The 21,765-nt window shown below is 34.3% G+C and overlaps 1 protein-coding gene across 4 annotated transcripts in view; it reads right to left on the bottom strand.

The window, feature by feature from the left end:
- The window catches only part of LOC122533206, a 45,313-nt gene extending 24,007 nt beyond the window's left edge, over positions 1-21,306 (bottom strand). For 2 of the 4 annotated variants that reach the window (XM_043662685.1, XM_043662686.1), the window contains exons 1-3: positions 10,537-10,695; positions 5,214-5,512; positions 1,534-1,904 (exon numbers count right to left, since the gene is read on the bottom strand). In XM_043662685.1, the coding sequence (XP_043518620.1) occupies positions 1,534-1,904; positions 5,214-5,512; positions 10,537-10,595 (729 nt within the window). In that variant the 5' untranslated portion in view covers positions 10,596-10,695. Of the gene's footprint in view, positions 1-1,533; positions 1,905-5,213; positions 5,513-10,536; positions 10,696-10,969; positions 11,038-21,020 lie in introns of those variants that run through there. The other 2 variants (XM_043662683.1, XM_043662684.1) reach the window with 2 other exon arrangements.
- Between the last annotated feature and the right edge of the window lie 459 nt (positions 21,307-21,765).

Here is a 21,765-nt window from a genome sequence, read left to right as displayed (position 1 = left end):
AATTTGGAACGCATGAATCTGCTTAATCATTATTAGCTCCGAATCTTGTTTTCAATTTCAAGCTAGTCATACCTCTATACTCATCTAGTTATTATTTCGTAGCTTCGTTTCATTCGTTACCTCAAAAATTCTTATTTTATCCTTATTAATTTGTTATTTGCCCCCAAAAATATGCTTTTACATACTTTTTCTTTCAACTATACTTTTATGGTCAAGTAACTTTTATTTCAAATCAATAATATGTTTAAACTTTTCCAACTATTCTCTAACTGCAACGATCAATTTTTTCCCATTGTCGACATTTCATTTCAATTACGTTTGCCTGTAATTTTTTTTTATCTCAACAACTTTCGAACAATCTAAGCATTTGATTCTCTTTTTCCTTTTCGACGTGTAAGAATTACATAATTACGGAATGGGAGAATGGATTCCTTGTGAGAAAATAAGAATAGAAGCAGAGAATAAAATTTTTTTCGTTACCGAGACTTGGGTTTTCTAGAAACTCAAGTTTGAAAATTTGCTACATATATTTGAATTTGAAACAGGTACGCGTAAATTATAATAATTTTCGGTTCCAGCGATCGAAAATAAAATCCTGAAGTGACAAATTTGGACCAAAGATTTTACTTTTTAGATATTGCATGGCACAATGTGAAAAGAGTATACGTGTGTCGCTTGACACATTGTAGTCTTCCCTTACCGTACTCTTTTTCACATTAATCAGAGCCGGTTCTAGTAGTAGGTGTGCAATACGTGCATGCATGCAGGCGGTCAAAGTAGGACAGTCAATATACATGGAACTTTCAACAGCGAGATTGCAGATCCATTAAAAAATTTGACATGTATTATAAAAAAACATCTCGATGTCGTTATTTCCCAATCTATTTATAGCCTCGCAAATGTTTAAAAAACATCAACGACTCGAGGAAGATTTAACGATCCAAAATTATTAGCGACAGAGAAGGAAAGTTTTGAATTATCGGACTAGTTATCGTCAACTGGCAAATAAGAAACTTTTGCAATTTCAAAAGTTCGGTCTCACATCTTGGACTGCAAACAAATGTAGAACAGCTACATAAAAACGTTAGCAGATAGTATCGTAAATAGACTATGGATTTTATATGCACTTTTCGGAATCTCAGGGTTCCAAAAATCTAGAAAATTCACGTCACGTATAAAAAAATATATATATATATATATATGAAAAATGACAAATTTCCATTTGGAACTGATTTCTCGAATTACGTTCGTCAAAATGTAAATTGCAGTTTACTTGCACGTTACGTTAATATATTTTTAACAGCGACTGCTGATGTACAAAGTGCCGAGAATCATAGTGGCGTGGTCCAAATTTTCATAATTTGTATTAATCACATTTCTCAAGTTGTCGTAGGCTCTACAGAAATATTGTCACAGCTTCATCCGTTCATACTGGCAATGAGAAATGGCTAAAATGATTCTCGAAACTTTGTTCTCTCTGTTCCATCAACTTCCTCGGTCAACGCGCATTCCGATCGAAAGCAAATTATTCACCTGTATGTTGAACTTTGGCTTCTCGTAAAAGATCTTCCTCTCGTTCTTCTGGCCGCACAAGTGATTGATGCTGTCCTCGACGTTGTTGTTGCACTCGTTGTCGTTCTCAGCCGAGTCGATCGGTCTCGCGTCGATGTCGTTCAATCGGATGTAATCGGGACAGCTCTCGTGCTCGTGCTCGTGCTCGTGCTCGTGCTCGTCCTCCGTCAGATCAGTATCCGAGAGAAGAGAAGGTGCCAGGTGTTGAAAACCGGGATAGTTAGGGTTGACGATGCCGCGACAACCCGACGGCAGATTCCCTTCCTCGGACCAGTCGGACCACTCGGACGGCGTCAATTCGTGGGACGAGTCTTCGTGAGAGGAGTTACGCCCTGCGGAATTTCACGCTCGTTGCACATTGCCAGAATACCGAATACATACTGAATAATCCCAAGTCAAGTATAATAGCGCGCTACCGACTGACTCATCGCAACTGGCCAGAAGAGCCGCACGCCGCGGCCATTTCACTGAATCGTCTCGTTAAATTACTCAGTGGTTTTAAACGTTTCTACGTAGCTGATCTCGCGAAATTGAACGCAACTGTTGCAACCTCTACTTTTCTTCGATCCTCCTTTTTTTTTTTTTTGGTCTCTCTTTCAACGAATTACACACATTGAAAGGGTAATTAATTGAAAATGTCGAGTGAATTTGAATTTAGGTTGTACAGGATGATTACGAAATTGCGCGACGTAACCAGAAAGAGCTGATGAAAAGACGAGTCGAAAGAAAAAGAATAAAATTTCTTTTTGCCTAAAGTTTCGTTCGGAAGAAAATTAAATTTCAAACATTATGTTCAACTTGTTCAAACTCGATTTTTGTCAGAAATATTTAAACTCTGTTTTCTTTCTAAATATTAAAAAATATTTTTCTATTTGTTTCCACACGTAGAATGAAACTTTGTGTCAAGTGTACTCGATAATAATTTCAAATTCAGAAACAAAGCCTTAAATTTTATTTTTCCTTTTAAATTTGACTTTATATGTAAAAACATTCCATTTACGGTTGTGTATATAACGATTTCGCGAACGATTCTCGAAAAATAAATATTAAACAAGTAACATAAAAACCCTAGATTTTTTTTTTATTGCAATGACAAGATGGAAGAAATTAAAAAAAGATACTGACAATATGTATATACATAGTTGATGAATTTGAACGATTCACATACAATATGATCGATATAAAAGTTGATACATATATAATTCTAAAATATAAATTTTTAATATCGATTAAGGAACATTTTGCATTACAAAGTTGCAGAAAAAATATGATATTCTTAAATCCTTGAATATTTGTTTAAAATAATAAATCTTACTTGTTATAAATATAAAAAATGTTAATCTAACGTAAGAATTGTTGAATATTTAACGTAACGTATCTTTTACTTATTTAGACAGTGAGAAATATACTTTTATGTATTAAAAATATCCTCAGCCAATAGGTTACTTAACGTAAAAATTATTCAATCTTTTCCTCAATTGCTTTGAATCAAAGCAATTTTTTAATAAATAATGTTTTGATTTTTTTGAAAATTTCATTTAAACAAAAGTTTGATCAAGTACTTTTGTTTATTTTCCCGTAGAATTAATTTCCCTTTGATGTCACAAATTATATCATAATTGATTAAGTTATTCCGATATGTAACATCCTGATCAAGTCATAAATATTAATGTCAAGATAACAATCATTCTTACAAAACTTTGGGGCCAATCTGAAATACCAAAGTTTGCGACGTTCAGTAATTATTATAAATATCATTTTATATTTTGTTTCTCAATTATATATAAAACTCAATATATTTGTTTCACCTTGGTTAAACAGAAAACACTTTTTAACTCGATACCGTGACTTCTCCTACCATAATTGAAGTTTCTTTCCTCGAGCATTGTATGCAAGTTTTATCATTAGTCTACGTTAATGTATTTATAAGCTTCAGTTATATAAACTCCAGTGTAGAGTAAAGTTTAAAAGTTTGAAGCTATAATTAAAATACGTTTTAAAATATATCAAATACTACAAAAAAATTGAAAAGAGATTTATTTGTATAACGTGACGTGACATAGATCAATGTCATTGATAAGTGCGTAATTTTTTAATTTTTTCAATGCCTCTTCAATGAAAGTTGCATATCGTTCTAGCGTAATGGTTTGTTATATTAAATCCGACGGTGAACTCAACAACTTTAACATAAACCTAATCATCAGTCATAAATCACGCAGACAGCGCGATAAAAATCGTAGCAATAAATCAAATTGATTGAACCCTTTAGCTGCTCCATTTCCAGAAACCAAAAGAAACGTACATTTTCAATTTTAGCAACCACTGCGGTTTCCGTATAAAATTCTTTTTTTTTCAAATTTATGCTATTTAAAAGGAATATTTTGATTAAATGCACTCTGTATTTATAGATACGACATAATATGATGGTAAAATTTTACGTGATGGATTATCTACGTGCTTTTCGTCTTTTAATTCGTAAAAATACTCAAACTTTATTAAATCATTTGCGAAATCTTTCTAATTTCAAAAAAGGATCATTACTAGAGGTCGCAAGTATATACGATTTTGAAACGTATACTGAAATACACGTGTGTACATGGCAATTAATGTTTGCGTTATATAATTGAGACATCTGCTAATTTATATCGCATCGTGTGACTCTAAAAGCAAGTGTCAGCGTGTATAATAAGTTTCGACGCGTGTATCGAAAAATTTTTCGCCAAACGAAACGCGTTAATGCTTTTCTATACGCGATTTTCAAATGCTGCACTTGCGTCGTGCAGTTTAGACCAAGTTTAGACTAAACTTTACACCAAACGAACAAATGCTCATTTCGTATTCTACAATTTGTGCTTAAATATATATATGCATATCATTGGTGTAATTTGTCCGAGTAGAAGGTGAACGGACATTGCTCCGTTTGATTCGAACGCACCAGGCGCATTCAACACTCTGCGCAGGCGTCCGACGCGCATGTGTCTAACGCGCATGCGTCCGATGCGCGTGTGTCTAACGCGCATGCGTCCGATGCGCGTGTGTCCAACGCGCACGCGTTTGTCTAATACGAAATGTGCCTTACACTTGCATAAACTTAACTTGACGAAACTGACGAAAAAAACACGAAGAAAATACTGAAAAACGATTGACGATGCGTCTTTTAGTTTGAAGAATTCTCAAACGTTATACGCGAATGATTTCTAATATGATTCTGGACGTGATCTTCAAATGTTGCGCCGAACATATTTCATCATTGTGTTTATACTGTCACTTTGGTCGAGATAGATTAATTTCTTTGTTTCCAGCGATTGTCGAAAAAAGACAAGACGAAACTATACTGTCGCTCAAAACTCTTGGGACATTTTTTTACTTTTAATATTCAACAATTTATCGTAGATGATAAAACTTGTAAATTGCACTTGTATCTTGTAGATTCTTTCTTGCATAAAGTGTCGTTTAACATTTCAAGTTTCGACTTTGAAACGCTATATAACACTAGAACATACGTAAACAGACTGACAGCTGAAATACCAGTCCAATTCGTATTAAAAATTACACGAACTGAGATCTCGACTAGATTCGTTTACCACGTAAAAATATTCACATTTACACGTGGAATAATTAATGTCAACTCTAATAATTACCTTCGTAATCGGCCAGACTTTCCACAGAGCTGTTCCTGCATATCCTCGGAAGCGTCAGGTTGTTGTTCAAGTTGCCGGTCTCGTTGTTCGAGCTGTTGGTTTGCACGTTGTCGCGAGTGATGGCGAGCGAGGACCACGTGGACGTGTCTTCGGCGACACGAAATTCCTGCGCAACCTCCGCGACGAAATCGGTGCCGATTTGGCCGGTGGCGATTGGATCGGCGGTCGTCGACGAGATTTCGTTGCGATTCTCGATCTCCTCGATGATCGGCTGGCTCTGCTCGCTTCTACGTAACTGACTGTGAGCGAGACAGAGAAATGAGTCCAAATGGATCGATACGTACCGTTAGCCGCGGCCCGCACCATACATCACGATATATTCACGATGCGAATATAGGCGCTGCACACCTACATACATACGTAAAACATCTGCAACGTGATGAATACGAGTCGCACCGACACACTCTGCTCTCACCAACACAGAGCACCCGTTCGTATCCGTTGCCCGTCTTGAATTTTTGCGATCATTAAATTTACGAGCGACTAATTCAGTCTTTAGTTTACTTTACTAAACTCCAACGTAACGATCCTCTCGGATCTTGGATCCACTCGGATCTTCTTCCTTCTCTTTGACCATACTTTGATTTAATTTTGGCTATTTGGCTGTCATCTAATTTCGAATTGATATTCAACGACTCAAATCATCGATTAACTCTGCGAAATGAAACATAGAGAAACGAATGGAATAATATACATTCGTTCGTAAAATTCCTCGTTCTAAAACATTGTTTATTACAGAATATATATATATCGTCAAAGCTGATAGAGATAAACTGACCATCTTTGACTAATATTCACATTGGCTTTCGAAATCAATCATTTATTATTCCGCAACTAAAGATACTTGCATTTAAAAAAAAAAAAAATTACTTTAAATATAAAATCAAACGTTAAAATTTTTCGGGAAAATTCAAAAGACGGAGTTAATCACTTTGGCTGTGCAAATGATAGATTTAGAATTTTTTTTTCAACGATATACGTAATGAATTTTTAATCGTTATAAATTACAAGTTTTATTACAAGCTGTACAAATTCAAATTTTTATGAACGTAAATATAAATAAAAATGGAATTTAGATAGAGACTTGTTTCACCGTTTAGATTTCTTGCATTTCTTGAATTTTACATATTTTTGCGCTCAAATTTCTTAAAATTTCTTAAAATTGTACAAACACCTCTAACTGTAAGAAACAAACTTTTATTATATTTATAACTCTTAGTGCATAATTTTGTGTCATGTATGTACATCTAACAAAGTACAGTCCTTTTTATTCTCAAATGCTTTATTCTTCAGTGTAGAATTTAATTTTTCAACTCTTTGCCTCACGATGAGCATTTATTGCAATTGTAACATTATTTTATTTTACTCATAATTTGTACTTATTAAAGTACTATTAATTCAAGGAAATTAAATTTAAAATTCTAGTGAAGTTTGTTTTTTCCTTCCAAACCGAAACCACAACTTGTACCACAAGTGCGACTCGATGCTATAAAACAAGAGGTTAATAAAATTAACCAACAGAGGTTTCAAGTTTCAAAATTTACGTCTCTCGCCACCTTTCCTTTCTTTTGTTTTGAGAAGAAAACTTGATTTTCGTGAAAGAGGCTAATACAACAAGTATGTACAAACATGTGTCTACCAGTACCAGTGCAAAAAAGAAACAAAATATCTCTAATAAATGAAACAACAGGCGACATCGTTAAACTGTCGATTTGAAACAATCCAGAACAATCGTTCAAGCTCGCTGCCACTGAATCCGACGATCGAAACGACCGAGAAAACTCGTTGGTGCATTAATGTGCAAATTCATCGCCAGGATCGTCAAAATTGTCAAGACACAGACAAATGTGATGGTTCAAACATTCGTTGTTAAAACACTGAAAAATGTCATTGCGGTCTGTGTGTTCTCGTGTCGCGCGTCCAATATATATAATAAATACTCGTACAATTTTAGTCAGAGCTGGGTAATGCATTTTCCTAAGTAAATATCAATATTTTAACATCTTGGATTTCGTTTGGCTTAAATGAAATAGTATTTCAGGCGAGAAATATTTTTCACTTAATGATCTGAAACGTAAAATAAAATATTTTAATCCCTATATAAATAATGCGGTTTCTTCGATTCGTTCTTTCACGTAAACTTTAGAATTTCTATCGTCGAGAATATCTGAGAAAAATTAAGGTAAAAGCAAGTTGTAAATAACAGTGGTAAAAAAGTATATTCTTTTTTTTTTTTTTTTTTTGCTCTTTAGTTTTGTTTCAAAACTCTGAAAAACTGTAACACTTGTGGAATGATTTAATATTTTATACTTATTACATGATTTAACAGGCATATGCTGTATCGTGTTCTCTTTTGCTTTATTTTTGCATATAGAAAAACTATCCAACCAGTTGTGCGATAATTTTCGATGATAACAGTATAATAACGGGAGATTAGGAAATTATTTGTACAACTATGTTTCACAAATGTATCGATGCATGTCATCATTTTCACCTGATATCATCTGAAACGAAGATAAATAAATGAAAATAAATGAAATATTTCGAAACAAAATATCCAAATAATTCAATACCTTTCAAACGAATAAATCATTCTCAAATATTGTTTCAAAGCTTCACTGCGTCAAATTAAATATTTTATCTTCAAAGTGTTACACGTACATACGTGTAATATAATAAGTGAGATTATTTGCTGTTTACTTTTTTAAACAGTATTTTACCCAGCTCTGGATTTCGTGCACGCAGCTGAACGACGGCAATGTTCTCGAATACCAAGAGAAATAGTGTAGATTGTAGATCTATGCGAAGCAAACTCTATCTAATGAAAATAACACACCATACTAAGGAAAGAAAAAAATTACCAAACAACTCCATGTAATCGTTCGCTAAGGGTGTGTACGATCGCTAGTGTAACGTAACATGGGAGAATATTAACCACTTAAAGACCAATTTACATTACAACCTGTTTTTCTTTTTTTTTAAATTATCGATCTACATACAGCAAAACATGATAGAGAAAAACAATTTTTCCATTCGGACTTGGAATTTTCACATTTTATTATGAAAAATTATCGTCATTATTCCTGACACTCGTTTCAAAACTTTTGCTTTCAGAATATTTACGTCCGTTCCTTCCAAAGATGTTTCTACGCCATTCTAAAAGAGATGAAATTAAACAAAGATACTTTCTCTTTTAAAAACCTTGCAAATTGAAACATCCTTATGGATACTAGATAAAATTTCTTCACAATTAAATTCACCACCGTCTTAAAATTTGCACGATTTCTTTCACGTTTATCTGGAAATCGTTTGATATTTGGATTTTGACTTGTTGACAAATTTGTCAACAAAAAATCGCTTATCCAAACAGGTTTGGGTCGACGTTCTATCGTATATATATTTGACAATAATTTAATTTAAATAATCATCAGTTGAACTCAAATCGGACCACAGTTGGTAATAGAAACTGCACTGACTATAACGGCGCGTGAGTATAAATTCAACTCGTACAAGAACATTTCGCACAAAATTGACGACGAGTTGATTCGAGGCGTGTCGTTAAGTGGTTAAAAAGAAACGCTGAAAATGATGCTCGTTAACAAGACACGCGCAATGACGATTGTTCCTTAAAAAAAAAAAAAAAAAAAACTCGTGTCTCGAGGAGCAATAGTTGCAAAAAAAAAAAATCCATGCGACATAATCACTTGTTGAGTGTCAGTTGAATAAATACGTGTGTGTTCCATGTTCTGTGTACGTTTTTTTTTTTTTTTTGCATTGTTTGACAAGTTTGGCAAACGGTCAAATATTTACAAATGAGAACAACAATAAATCAGAATCTAAACGAGATGGTTGCTTCAAACTTCGTTCCGCTTTCTGGCCAGCGTCATAAGAAGCACGATCAACTTGGAATGCGTGAATGAAAACGGGGAAAGAAAAGAAAACATAGGAAGAGAAATAATACGAATGAGTAGTACGAAAGAACGAGTAATATAAACGTATATATACTGATAAACTGTGTATGAAAAGGGGACCGTTTAGAGTCAACACTAACCTTATGGTTTTTCCTTTTCAGTTAAATGCCTTGGCATTGCTAATAATAAGGTACGGAATAAATATTCTACAATTTACACACTAGTTTAAGTATTATTTATAGCTACTCGGTTGCTAGAGCGGGTGAAGGCTACCGCGATTAATTAAAGCTGTGGATTAATCGCTAACTCTACGAAGCAAGTTATTATACGTATATAGATATATGTATATGTATATGTATAGAGCTACTCTAATTATCACTCGGATGACAGGGAGAGAAGAAGCTACATATGCTTTCGAAACGAAAACGTGATCGATCGATGTGCATGTTAAACAAATACTGCAATACTGAAATGATTTATCGTACAACGACTTTATCGTAATGTAACTCGTCTAACGTTTCTCTTCCCTCCCACAGCGTTCGACGTTCCACGTCCCTCTCGGACACGACGAGAACAAAAATACAAAATAATTAATCACACGCCAGTTGTTAGCAGCGACGTTCGTCTACGAATGCTAAATTTTAATTTAAGCGCTCCACCAGGCGAAAGGTATTTAAAGGCGAAATTCTTGAAACACTTCCCACTTGCAACAAACTCCATACAATAGAATGAAAATACTGAAAAAATAAATAAAGGTAACTCTCTAGTTTACCGGCTTTTCTCAATTTTCGCTGTTTCGCTATTTCGTCTCTTTAATAAGACCTCGTGGAGATCGGTCATACAGTTATACAGTTATACAGTTCTTGTTACTTGAAAAAAAGAAAAAAAGAAAAAAAAAAAACAAGAAACGTTGTATTAAAAAACCTACAAACCAGCGAAACAGCCAAAATTGGGGGAAAAAAAACCGCCAGACGGGAAATTCACCCAACTGAAAAAGTTCATTTCGGAGAAAAGATTGATAAACCAACGAAACGTAAACATTAATCTAGTAATCAACGGGTAAAAAGGTCGCAGAGAAACCACGTCGTTCGTGTCATCGAAATAAATGTCCAATTGAAACAAAGAACATCACCGTTACTCCTTTTATCGTTCTCGTAAAGAAAAAGAAGAAGAAGAAGAAGAAGAAGAAGAAGAAGAAGAAAAAGAAAAAGAAACGCTCGAAGGTGAACGAAAATGACTCGGAGATGACGACAATGAGACGAGACGAGACGAGACTGAACAAAGATGAACGACAGGCAGGCATCGAGCGACCTGGGTCTCGACTCGAGGAATTCGTATATCGGCTTACTTACTTGTTGTTCAATCCCCCAGGATGCGGCGGTACCGAGACGATAGCTTCCTTCAGCCGCATATCGAGCCCTCGTCTGAAAGCACACGGTGCAAAGTGGAACTTTGATTGGTTAATCAGGTTGATTGGAAAGGATTCTCTCTCTCTCTCTCTGCCTTTGCATGATAAAACACACGTAATGCACACGTAATACACGCGCACACGCACACGCACACGAGCGCGCGCGTCGCCGCCGCCGCGTGGCCACCACGAATCACGACGCTCGTCGATCCCGCGGGATCATTTCCTATTTTCCTTTTCTCTCGCTTGATCGAGTCGAGGAAGCGCCCACCCAAGAGAAAGGAAAGAACGAATGCGCGATCGAATCTCGCAACGACGCTTGTTTCTTCCCTCTGGGGCTGGCCGAGAGATCTAAGGACAAGGGGAATGGGACTCACCGGCCGCCATGTTGAAGCCGTGCGCAAGGGTGCTCGCGTTTCCCGTGGTTTATCGACTCGCAACCAACACCCTCGTTTGCTCTCCTTTCGCTCTCCTACCTCCTCTCTCGCCCTCGTTATACCTCTCTCTCTCTCTCTCTCTCTGTGTTTCTCTTTCTCCTTCCTTCTTCTCCATCCCTACTCTTTCTTTCCTTCTCTTCCTTTTTCCTTTTTCCTTCCTCTCCCTCTCTTTGCACGATTTTGCACTCGAATCTCTCGATTAGTTAAAAATTGCTATATTTTTGGTCCGATGGTACTTTCGAGAAGAAGGTTTTTGAGAGCTTCGTTAAGTATCCTTTTACGATTGACATTCATTTCCTCAATCGCTCTACCTTTGGATTCATAGGTTAAAAAAATGTGGTCATACCTTCTATTCTCTCGTTCCATCTTTCTCTTCCTTTTTCCTTTTTCCTTCTTCTCTTTGCACGATTTTGCACTCGAATCTCTCGATTAGTTAAAAATTGCTATATTTTTGGTCCGATGGTACTTTCGAGAAGAAGGTTTTTGAGAGCTTCGTTAAGTTATCCTTTTACGATTGACAATCATTTTCTCAATCGCTCTACCTTTGGATTCATAGGTCAAAAAAAGTGGTCATACCTTCTATTCTCTCGCTCCGTCTTTCTCTTCCTTTCTCCTTTTTCCTTCTTCTCTTTGCACGATTTTGCACTCGAATCTCTCGATTAGTTAAAAATTGCTATATTTTTGGTCCGATGGTACTTTCGAGAAGAAGGTTTTTGAGAGCTTCGTTAAGTTATCCTTTTACGATTGACAATCATTTTCTCAATCGCTCTATCTTTGGATTCATAGGTCAAAAAAAGTGGTCATACCTTCTATTCTCTCGCTCCATCTTTCTCTTCCTTTTTCCTTTTTCCTTCTTCTCTTTGTACGATCTTGCATACGAATCTCTCGATTAGTTAAAAATTGCTATACTTTTTTTTGGTTCGATGGTACTTTCGAGAAGAACGTTTTTCAAAGCTTCGTTAAGTATCCTTTTACGATTGACATTCATTTTTTCAATCGCTGTACCTTTGGGTTCAAAGTGGTCCCATATTTTTGAATTTCAAACGCCAAAGCACTCGATCGATGCTCAACTATTTATGCTTAAAATAAATTTTCCCCGATATTAGGTGATGTAATAAATTCGTCCGCCATTTGGTGTTATAGCTTTCAGACTATTAAAAAAGTATGTACGTTACAGAAACAAAAAAATGGAGAATGTATAGAATCAGCGCTGAATAGAGGGACACGTTAATCATTTCAATATACGTTTCAATGCTTCCTCTTGCGATTATGCGTCTCTCTGCTAATCTTGTACTTCACCTTTGTTACTCGACGCCTACTTGTTTCCTACGGCTTCCGTTTCCCTCGACGTTCTGTTTACCTCAATTTCCAAAGTATGTACTCCGAGGGAACACTTGGCGAATAACTTTGCGCGGAGAATTTCTTGATCTGCTTTTACTCCAATCTCGCGCAAAGAAGCTTACTCTAGAGATTAAAATGGTTTGTACCCATTTTAGCTAAAGTGAACCTCTATTGCATTGCATTGCATATTCTTTTTCTTGTTTACAACAATGATGAATTTTCTTTATATTATCATTTTTTCTGCGATATAGAATATTATATTATATTATATCGTATGTTATTTGAAACGTCCCACGTAGTAATCTCCTAAACTATTTGTTATAGAAAAAAATTTTCTGAACAAAACTTACTATGGTAGGATATCTTATGGCGGATATTACAAATCTTAATCCAATTGTTCATAAATTAATAAGTTGTTAATTAAGACAAGCCGATAAGTTTTTCTTAAATGGAACTGTAATGTATATTTTCCTTCAAATGGATATATAACCAGTTTCACGAGAAAGTGATGAATATGAATGGCCACGCGTGCCATGTATGTATATATAGTGATACAAATGACATTTTTCCATCGTCGTTCGAAGAGATGAAAACGAGGGGAACAAAATTACTTGCGTAGAGCCTCTTATATCCTAATAGGAACGTAAAAGTTTCCACCTTATTCGTATTAAATTACACATACCCAAATAGAAATCAAGAAAAAATTGTGAGCTCTTTAGGAATGCTATATTTTTCTTTCTTTCAATTCTTACTGAATTTCCCAATTTCCAAGTAGTAAGTATTTCAAATGCCTCGAATGTTTCAACGCAACAAGACAGATTCTCAACATTTTCATTCACTCGATTTCAGTTTGTGGAAAAACCATGTCTATGACATTTTCGTCACTTATGGATGAAACGCTGACTTCACCGCGGAATCAAATGCAGTAACTCCCAGACGAATATAAAAAGATATTGATTTCTGTTTCTTTATGTAAATTCCAAAAAAAAAAAAACGACGTCGCGTCGGTGATAGTCTCAGGATATTTCTTTCTTTCAGCGAAATTTCGCGTCTCCAGATTTTGGCAATTATAAAAAATCGTAGAACGCATATGTAACATAAAATACATATAAAATAATTTAGTGCAAGAAAAGGAATTTATTATTAATAAATGTTTTGTTAACATTTGGATAGGGGATGTTTTCGCCCGTTTATGTTTGAATAAATTATATATCAAATCAAGCTCACGAACGAGAGAGAAATGTGCACGGGAATTGCACGGATGAGAACTCGCGACATTGGAATAGCGACATCCCCGAGCAAAGAGATTCACGCTCTCCTCTCCCCTTTACTTCCATCTCGCCCTCTCTTGCAAACCCTCTGCAACCACGTCTGGGTTGCGTGCTCCACATCGTAGGCAGAGTCACGCATCCATCGATCCATCATCGAGTCCCTTCTAACCTTCCTAGTATGAGCTTCGCTTAAGGCCACATGCACGTCGTGACTTTGGGCTTTAACAAACAGCAATTCTTCTTTTTTGGAATTATCATCGATACTATAACAGTAAATTATTCTAGACCATTGCTTAGAATGTTATTAAACGAATAAGAGTCTATATTATATATATATATATATAAATTAACATATAATTTATATATATAATTAATTTATATTATATTATAATTAATATATAAAAATATATAAATTAACACACACGTATATGTTAAAGGCAAAAGAAAAACTTAATTGAATTTAATTGAATTTAATGTATTAATACGAAAACAAGTCATTTTAGGGACCTGAACAAAAGTGAGAGTAACATAGTCCTCTGAAAAATAATTTTTTGGTAATATTTAAGATCACATATATCATGAAAATAAATCATTTTAACAACTCGAACGAAAGTGAAAGTAATATAGCCCTCTGAGAAATCATTCTTTGGTAATATTTCTATTCTAATTGACATACTATGTTGGATTCCGTGTAACGGGGTCAACACGCTTACAATTTAGAAGAGTTTATTCCCTTACAGTCGTGGTCGTGTATGAAATAGAATGACATAGAATGATTTACAATGATTTAGAATGTCTTAGAATATGATGAATGTCTAATGCTGTGGAATGTCTCTAAAGCATGTCCTTATATATATTTGGTTATCATCGTCAAGTGGAAGGAGAAGGAGCATAGATGACTAACTATTGGATCTTGCCCTTATGACTAACTATTCACTTTTATGTGAACTGTTGCTAGTTCATTGTCAGTATTTGCATAGATTCAATATTGTCCGGGTTGATCATCCAACAACTACATATATATCTATACTTCGACGAATACTGATTTTCGTGGTATACATACAATTGAAGAAAACGCGGGTAATGATTATATTAAATTAAATCAAGCAACTTTTAATTTAGATATCTTAATATCTTTTTTATAGACAATAAAGTGTGGCATTCATTAGTACAATGTGACTTTTATTAACGATCAGATAATTAAGACTCCAATCAACGAAACTATCCATAACCAAAATCTCGTTTAATCAAAATGGCAGATAATCGCGATAATTCGGTTAATCGAGATTCTAATATACCGATCAAGTTGGAAGTTAATTTATAATCGAGATCCCACTCTGTACGTATATAAAAGTTTACGAATTCCATTTAAGAAGATGATTATTAAAAAATGGAATTTTGATTTGATGTAAAATCATGCGCCATTGAAATTATTCAATTTCGTTTCATGAAATTCTTTTCAAGATTCAAAAATATCGCCCATATAGTCAAAAGGAAAACATTTTATTTTATATTTTTAAACCTTTGGGTGTTTACCAAAGGCCTGAAAGATTAGTACTCAATGAGAAACATGGAGGAAATTAAAAATGCGTTCATCGTGAAATATATATTTTTTGATGTATTTATCTAATACGTTGTACTACTTTGAATCTCTAATAAGTATAACCAATTATTTTATTGTTGATTATAAAATTATCATTCAATATTCTATACAGACTACAGAAACATCTAAAGTTATTAATATATAATTTGCTGATTGAACTATAATTACTAGAGCACTCTGTATGAGCAAGATTGAAATATCATGTATATTTTACATTATTACTAATGTTTCTTAAGAATTTTAGGTAATGTCCTTTTCAGAAAGAAGATTATGTAAAATCAGTACTAAATTGAAAATTGTAAATTATTACGAAGGGAAAATTAAATATTTGTACTTGAATTCAAAAAAATGAAAAAATATTTATACGACATCGTAAAGTATAAAAGATTAGAAAATTATTACTAAGAAAAGTTATAGTGTTGGATGACCAACCCGGACAATATTGAATTTATGCAAATACTAACAATGAGCTAGCAACAGTCCAAGTGACTAGCAACATAAAAGTGACTGTGAATAGTTAGTCAAGGGCAAGATCCAATAGTTGGTCATCTATGCTCCTTCCCCTTTCACTTGACAATGATAAGCAAATATATATAAGGATATGCTTTAGAGATATTCGAGAATATAAAACATTCTAAATCATTATAGAGACATTCTGTATCATTAAGAGCATAAAACATTCTAAATCATTATAGAGACATTCTGTATCATTAAAAGCATCAAACATTCTAAATCATTCTACATCTACATATTCTAAGACATTCTAAATCATTCTAAATCATTCTATATCATTCTATTTCATACACGACCACGACTGTAAGGGAATAAACTCTTCTAAATTGTAAGCGTGTTGACTCCATTACACGGAATCCAACAATAGCATTTGCGACAAATCGTAACTGTATTTTTTTGCGTTGCAGAAGAGTTGTTTTGTATCTTCCCAAATTCATTAATAATGTACCATAATTTCTTTTTAATCGAATCACTCCGAAGACTTTAAGACCTCAAGCACCACAAACGTAATAACTTTTCGACAGAAATTCTACTCTCGAATGCGATGAAGACAATCGTTTCAAATTGCATACTATACGACGCCAGAGAGACTTCGTGGCGCCATCGCATAACAGACGACACACTTGCCACTTTGGCCCAACGCCACAGCCAATAAATTCTTTTCTCTTGTAAACTTATTACGATATTCCTAACGATTTCTTTTAAATATCACACATACATTTGCTGAAAGTTACAAAAGTTCAGAAACAACGTAATCGTTTGGTAATTTCGGTATATTCTCTATTTTCCAAGATACATAGGTTGAAACTAAAAATAGCATAATAAGATAACATTCCATACATCAATAGACAATGAGTTATTTTTCGAATATATATATATATATATACTTGAATTGAAGAAATAAGACAAAAGTCAAGAAACATACAAACTTCTCGCAATAAGTTGAGTCCACAATGTAAACAAACACAAGGAAACGATTCTAAAAATAATGTGCGATGCCCTACTGGACCACCATTTAACCTAAGTTAAATACTTAAAACCAACAATGAAATTTGGTGGCAGTAACGTAATGGCGTTGGGTTGTTTCTCACATAACGGCCCTGGTCCATTAATACAAATAAAAGAAACAACATAAATGAATAGATTTGTGTATCGCGACATCTTACAAAATCATATGCTGCCATTTGCCAATGAAAAAATGTCATCAGGGTGGTCACTCCAACACGATAACGTCACCCCAAACATTCTTCTAACTTAGTTAAGACGTTTCTTGCAGAACAAAATGTTAATAATGCAATCTCTGGACTTGAACCCATTCGAACATTTGTGGGATCACGTTCGACGTCAATTAGGAAGTCATTTTTTCCACCAATAAAGCAGAATTAGTGGGAAAATGTCACGAAAATATGGTCAGAAATACCGGCTGTTTTGTGTTTGATTAATTGAATCAATGCCACACAGATGCCATGCAGTCCTCAGATCCAGAAGAGTTATCCAACATCCTGTTAGACTGTTATGAAAATTACAGACATCTACACATCGTCGTAATTTTTCATTAAAAATGGTTATATAACTTAAGCAATGTATGTTTCTTAACTTTTGAACACGCTGCTCTTGTCTTGTTTCTACAGTTCAATTTAATTGTAGTCCCTGTACAAGCATGTTCGAAAAAAAAAACTCATTGTTTATTGATGTATGGAATGTCACCTTATTATGCCATTTTTAGTTTCAACCTATGTATCTTGGAAGATGGAGAATATACCGAAATTACCAAACGATTACGTTGTTTCGTAACTTTTGTCAATAAGTGTATGTACGGAAACGTGAAAATGACAAGAAGCCTGAAATGACAGAACGGCGTGGATGTATACGTACAAGTATAATGAGAATAGTATTCTCTTTCACTCTGCACTAATTCTGCTACGCTGTCCTACGTGATCTCATTTTACGTGTTGTGCGAGACTTTCGGCCAATTATGTGTCCTTATCTTTATGACTGTCTTCTGTATTCTCTATTATACTGGAATTCCACATACACACTCGCTGGAACTGGAGTTGTTTGCGATCTGTTTACAACTATTGCAAAAGTATCGTGTTCACGCTAGAGCGGACAGCTCGTGAACAGCGAAACACTAGTCGTAGCTCGAATATAGACAACGATGAATAGATATGTCTGGAAGATATACTACTTTACTACGTTTTTATATTCATCGTTGTTCATCGTAGAATGTCAAGTGTCCTTTCTTCTTCTTTTCGTTCTTGGATTAACATCGTAACGTACTCGGAACTTTTTACTTTTCACTTTGTCATTGTCTCGTCGTTATTGCCTTCTTTTCAAACGAATGGCCAAATAAAATTTCAAAGATGGAATTTCGAAAGAAGAAGTCAGAAATACTGTGTATTTAAATTTAGATAAAAGTGGCATTTAATAAAAAAAAAAGAACGTCAGACTATAATATAATAACAACTGTTATTTTTCACAAAGTGTGTGCTTCAAATTCGTCTCCTGGCCGTTGCTGCTTTGTTCACATGTACAACAACACCTATTAATGTTAGAACATTAAATATTTAAACTGTCATAATTTTGTAAAAAAAAAAAAAATCGTACGGTAATAAACTTGGACTTATTTTAAAATTTCTCTCAAATTACTTTCAAAATACATTTCTCGAATATTTCTCTTCTCGAACATGTTATAAATTGCCATGGTATCATTGTATAGAAACATTGAAAAATTCTTTTCGTAAACTGAATCTACTATGAATTTGAAGATTGAAGATCCCTCTTTACAATAACTTTCTAAAACTCGCTGTAACGTTTTCTTTCGTCAATTTATTAAATTTTAAATATGAGTGAATATGGGTGAATCAGGTGTGATAGCCTGAACATCAGGATTTTTTGAATTTTCTAAATCTAATATATTCAAAGTTTGATAAATTGGCGAAAAAGAATTATACATCAAGTTTTCGAGGATCGTTGTACAGAGGGGGGGCTTCAATTTTCAAATCCATTGTAGATAAAGGCACGAAAAGAATTTCTCAATATTTTTACATACCATGCGACAATTTATAGTATTTTCAAGAAGAAAAGTAACTTTATGTGCTTTGCGCGATGTAAAAATACTTTAATATAATACAAAGTGAACGATGCATTTTAAAAGTAAAATCTTCAAGTTTTGAAATGAACTATGTTTATTATACGTAATGTACGTTGATTTTTCTTTACTGATTGAAATTATAATAATAACCGTTTCAATATTTAACGTCTGATAGTCCATTATCATTATTTTGAAAAAAATGCAAACTTTGAATATTTTTCATGTATTAATTGTAAACGTTATTTAAATTTCCTTTACAAAAAATGATTTTACATATCCTCTCAAATATAATGACGTGTATTTTTATATTACAAGTATCATAAGTATTTGAATTTGTTTAAAAGATATTCAAACTAAAAATGACAAAAACGAAAGGCACATAGATTTTTCAAATTTATCGTAAAAATTAGATATCATCTGGAAGAAAATCCAACTATTGGACAGAGCGACAGAGCAGATTTTTTTCTTGCGAAGACTATCAAAAACACTCAATTAAAATACAATCGTATCTTTGTAACTCGGAAACCTCGGAGGAAAACTGCTATAAACTTTTTCATTCCCTTTCGCTTTTCTGTAAAAATCTCTACAACTCTACAACTCGTATCAATTATGTTTTATTTCTACAATTCGAATTCAAAAGAAGATCTCTACAAATCAAAATTTGTTTCTACCGTGAGTAAAGTTTTATCTCGCTGTTACTTCCACGGATTTGCAATCTATCTATACAATGTATCAACGCGTCTAATCATTCTGTAAGACTATAGGAGACTCATTCACTCTGCATTCGTCAATCTATAAAAATTTATAATCTATGATAATGCATGCATTTTGATCTTCAGGGCCATTTATAGGCCATTCATTGCAAATTAAAAATAAAAAAGAAAGAAATATTACATATAATAACGTCCATTCTGGAGATTCGAGTCCCAAAAATTTATTTTCTTTCCACAAGTTGAAAGCTATAATAAATTGTATAATAAATTCGTTCGTCGTTTGGTGTTTTCTTGTTATATGCTATAGAAAATATAGTGAACGAATATAGTAAACCTGAATCTGTAGCACTATAAACATTTCGAGTATAATATGGAATTAAAAATATATAATATTTAAAATATTGTGCTTATAATTGATGAACAATTTAATTATTACTGTACTGTATCATTGACACAGCATTATTAATTATTAATTTAATAATTTAATTTTCGAGTTGCAGATGATTGAAGAAAATGTTCAATCGTGCCTTATTACCTGCTATTGCACCTCGTAATGCGTCTAAACATTGTCTAATGTAAATTAAACGAAACGTTTATTTTTGATACAATTTAAAATCTATTCTAAATCAATTGGAATAATGTGCACGATCTACAGGAAAAGATTCAGAATAGATTTGAAACTATTCGAGAAATAGTTTGTAAGTAACGTGGAATTGAATGTTGAAGCATGCAGTAGCATCGTGTTGAGGAATAAAGCAAACATATTCAATATTTTCTTCAAAATGGTATGTAAGTTACATGGTTTTCGTGTGACATTTTTTACACGTCATTTCAATTTTTCATTGAAGATAGATTCATCAAGTATGAGCGCATATTTGTGAATCAACCTGTATATAACTGTCGCACAAAACCTCTGCAAGTTGAATTTTCGTTTGTTAAACTCCCTTTAAAAAGTTTACGATTAAAATAGCAAGAAATTGTAAAGTAAAGTTGCAAAATTTGTACTACTTTTTCAAATCTTTCAATCTCCTCGAAAACTAAAAGTTATGGAAAGTTACGGAGGTAAATGGATTGCGTGTGATTCGTGTCACAGCGTAGCGAAGTATAAATTACGTTCCAAATTATCAAAATTATCTAAATTATCTACGTTGCTACGACATATCTCGCTCTCTTCTTCAATGAGATATGCAATTAACAACTCGCTCATATTTCCCATACGTCGTTTCCAATCGACAAAATCCGATTTATAAAAACCTCGTACAAAATTATTCCAGGGTTGTTTCTCGGACTAGATGACGAGAAACACGTCTTTCGGCTTCTTTGCCTGACGCTACGCGTCTTTTCTCCCCCATATTGTCGCATACTTGTCGCATACTGAGCAGATCCCGTAGCTACCACAGTCCACACGTATACAATCATTCTGAACGAATTTTATTAAACTTTTCCCCTTACTTACTTGTCCCTTCAGCAGTAAATGGCAGCTATTTCTCAGCGATCGAACCGAGTTCTCAGTTCTCACGACGCCCTTGATGATTATGCCGCTGTCCTCACATTCCACGACACCAAAATTACCATAGACGTTGATCATAAAATTATTGCGGAGCTTTCGAGTCCCGTTTCTTTGCCTTCGTGTCCACTGAGAGTTGCACAGCGAGTATGAAAAATGAGCAAGTATGTACGTATAATAGTTGCGATGCACGCGCGAACAACGGGAGGAAACTGTGAGAAAGAAACGCTGTCGGCGTTCGATCTCTCTCTCTCTCTCTCTCTCTCCTCCCTTTCTGCTGCTCCCTCGTCGCCTGATTCTCAACCCCCGATTGAGACAGTCGCATGCGCGTGGGTGCGCGTTGCCATCGGGGTTGCTGACGCCACCGTTCCAGGTGAACAGGAGGAGAGTTTGTTTTCAAGCAGCTCGATATCGGGGCAGGCTCGTTTTCCCTCCAACTCGTCTTATTGTTGGCAGAACCGAAAACCGAATGGCAGAAACTGCATGTGAACACATTTTGCCCTCCCAATCACGGTAAAAGTAGGTATAAAAAAAATAGTTGGGACCATTTGTAACTTAATCTGTCTTAACTGTTAAAGGAGGAACGTCACAGTCGAGTACTTTCGGATTCCGGATAGATTATTATACTTATAAATCATATTCTAAGAGCAAAAAGTAAATTGTTATTACTTCTTGTAAATATTTATTTATATAA

The sequence above is a fragment of the Frieseomelitta varia genome, unplaced genomic scaffold (assembly GCF_011392965.1).
Source record: "Frieseomelitta varia isolate USP_RPSP 00005682 unplaced genomic scaffold, Fvar_1.2 scaffold_504, whole genome shotgun sequence".
In the NCBI taxonomy this organism is placed as follows: Eukaryota; Metazoa; Arthropoda; class Insecta; order Hymenoptera; family Apidae; genus Frieseomelitta; species Frieseomelitta varia.
This window is presented reverse-complemented; position numbering and strand designations above follow the sequence as displayed.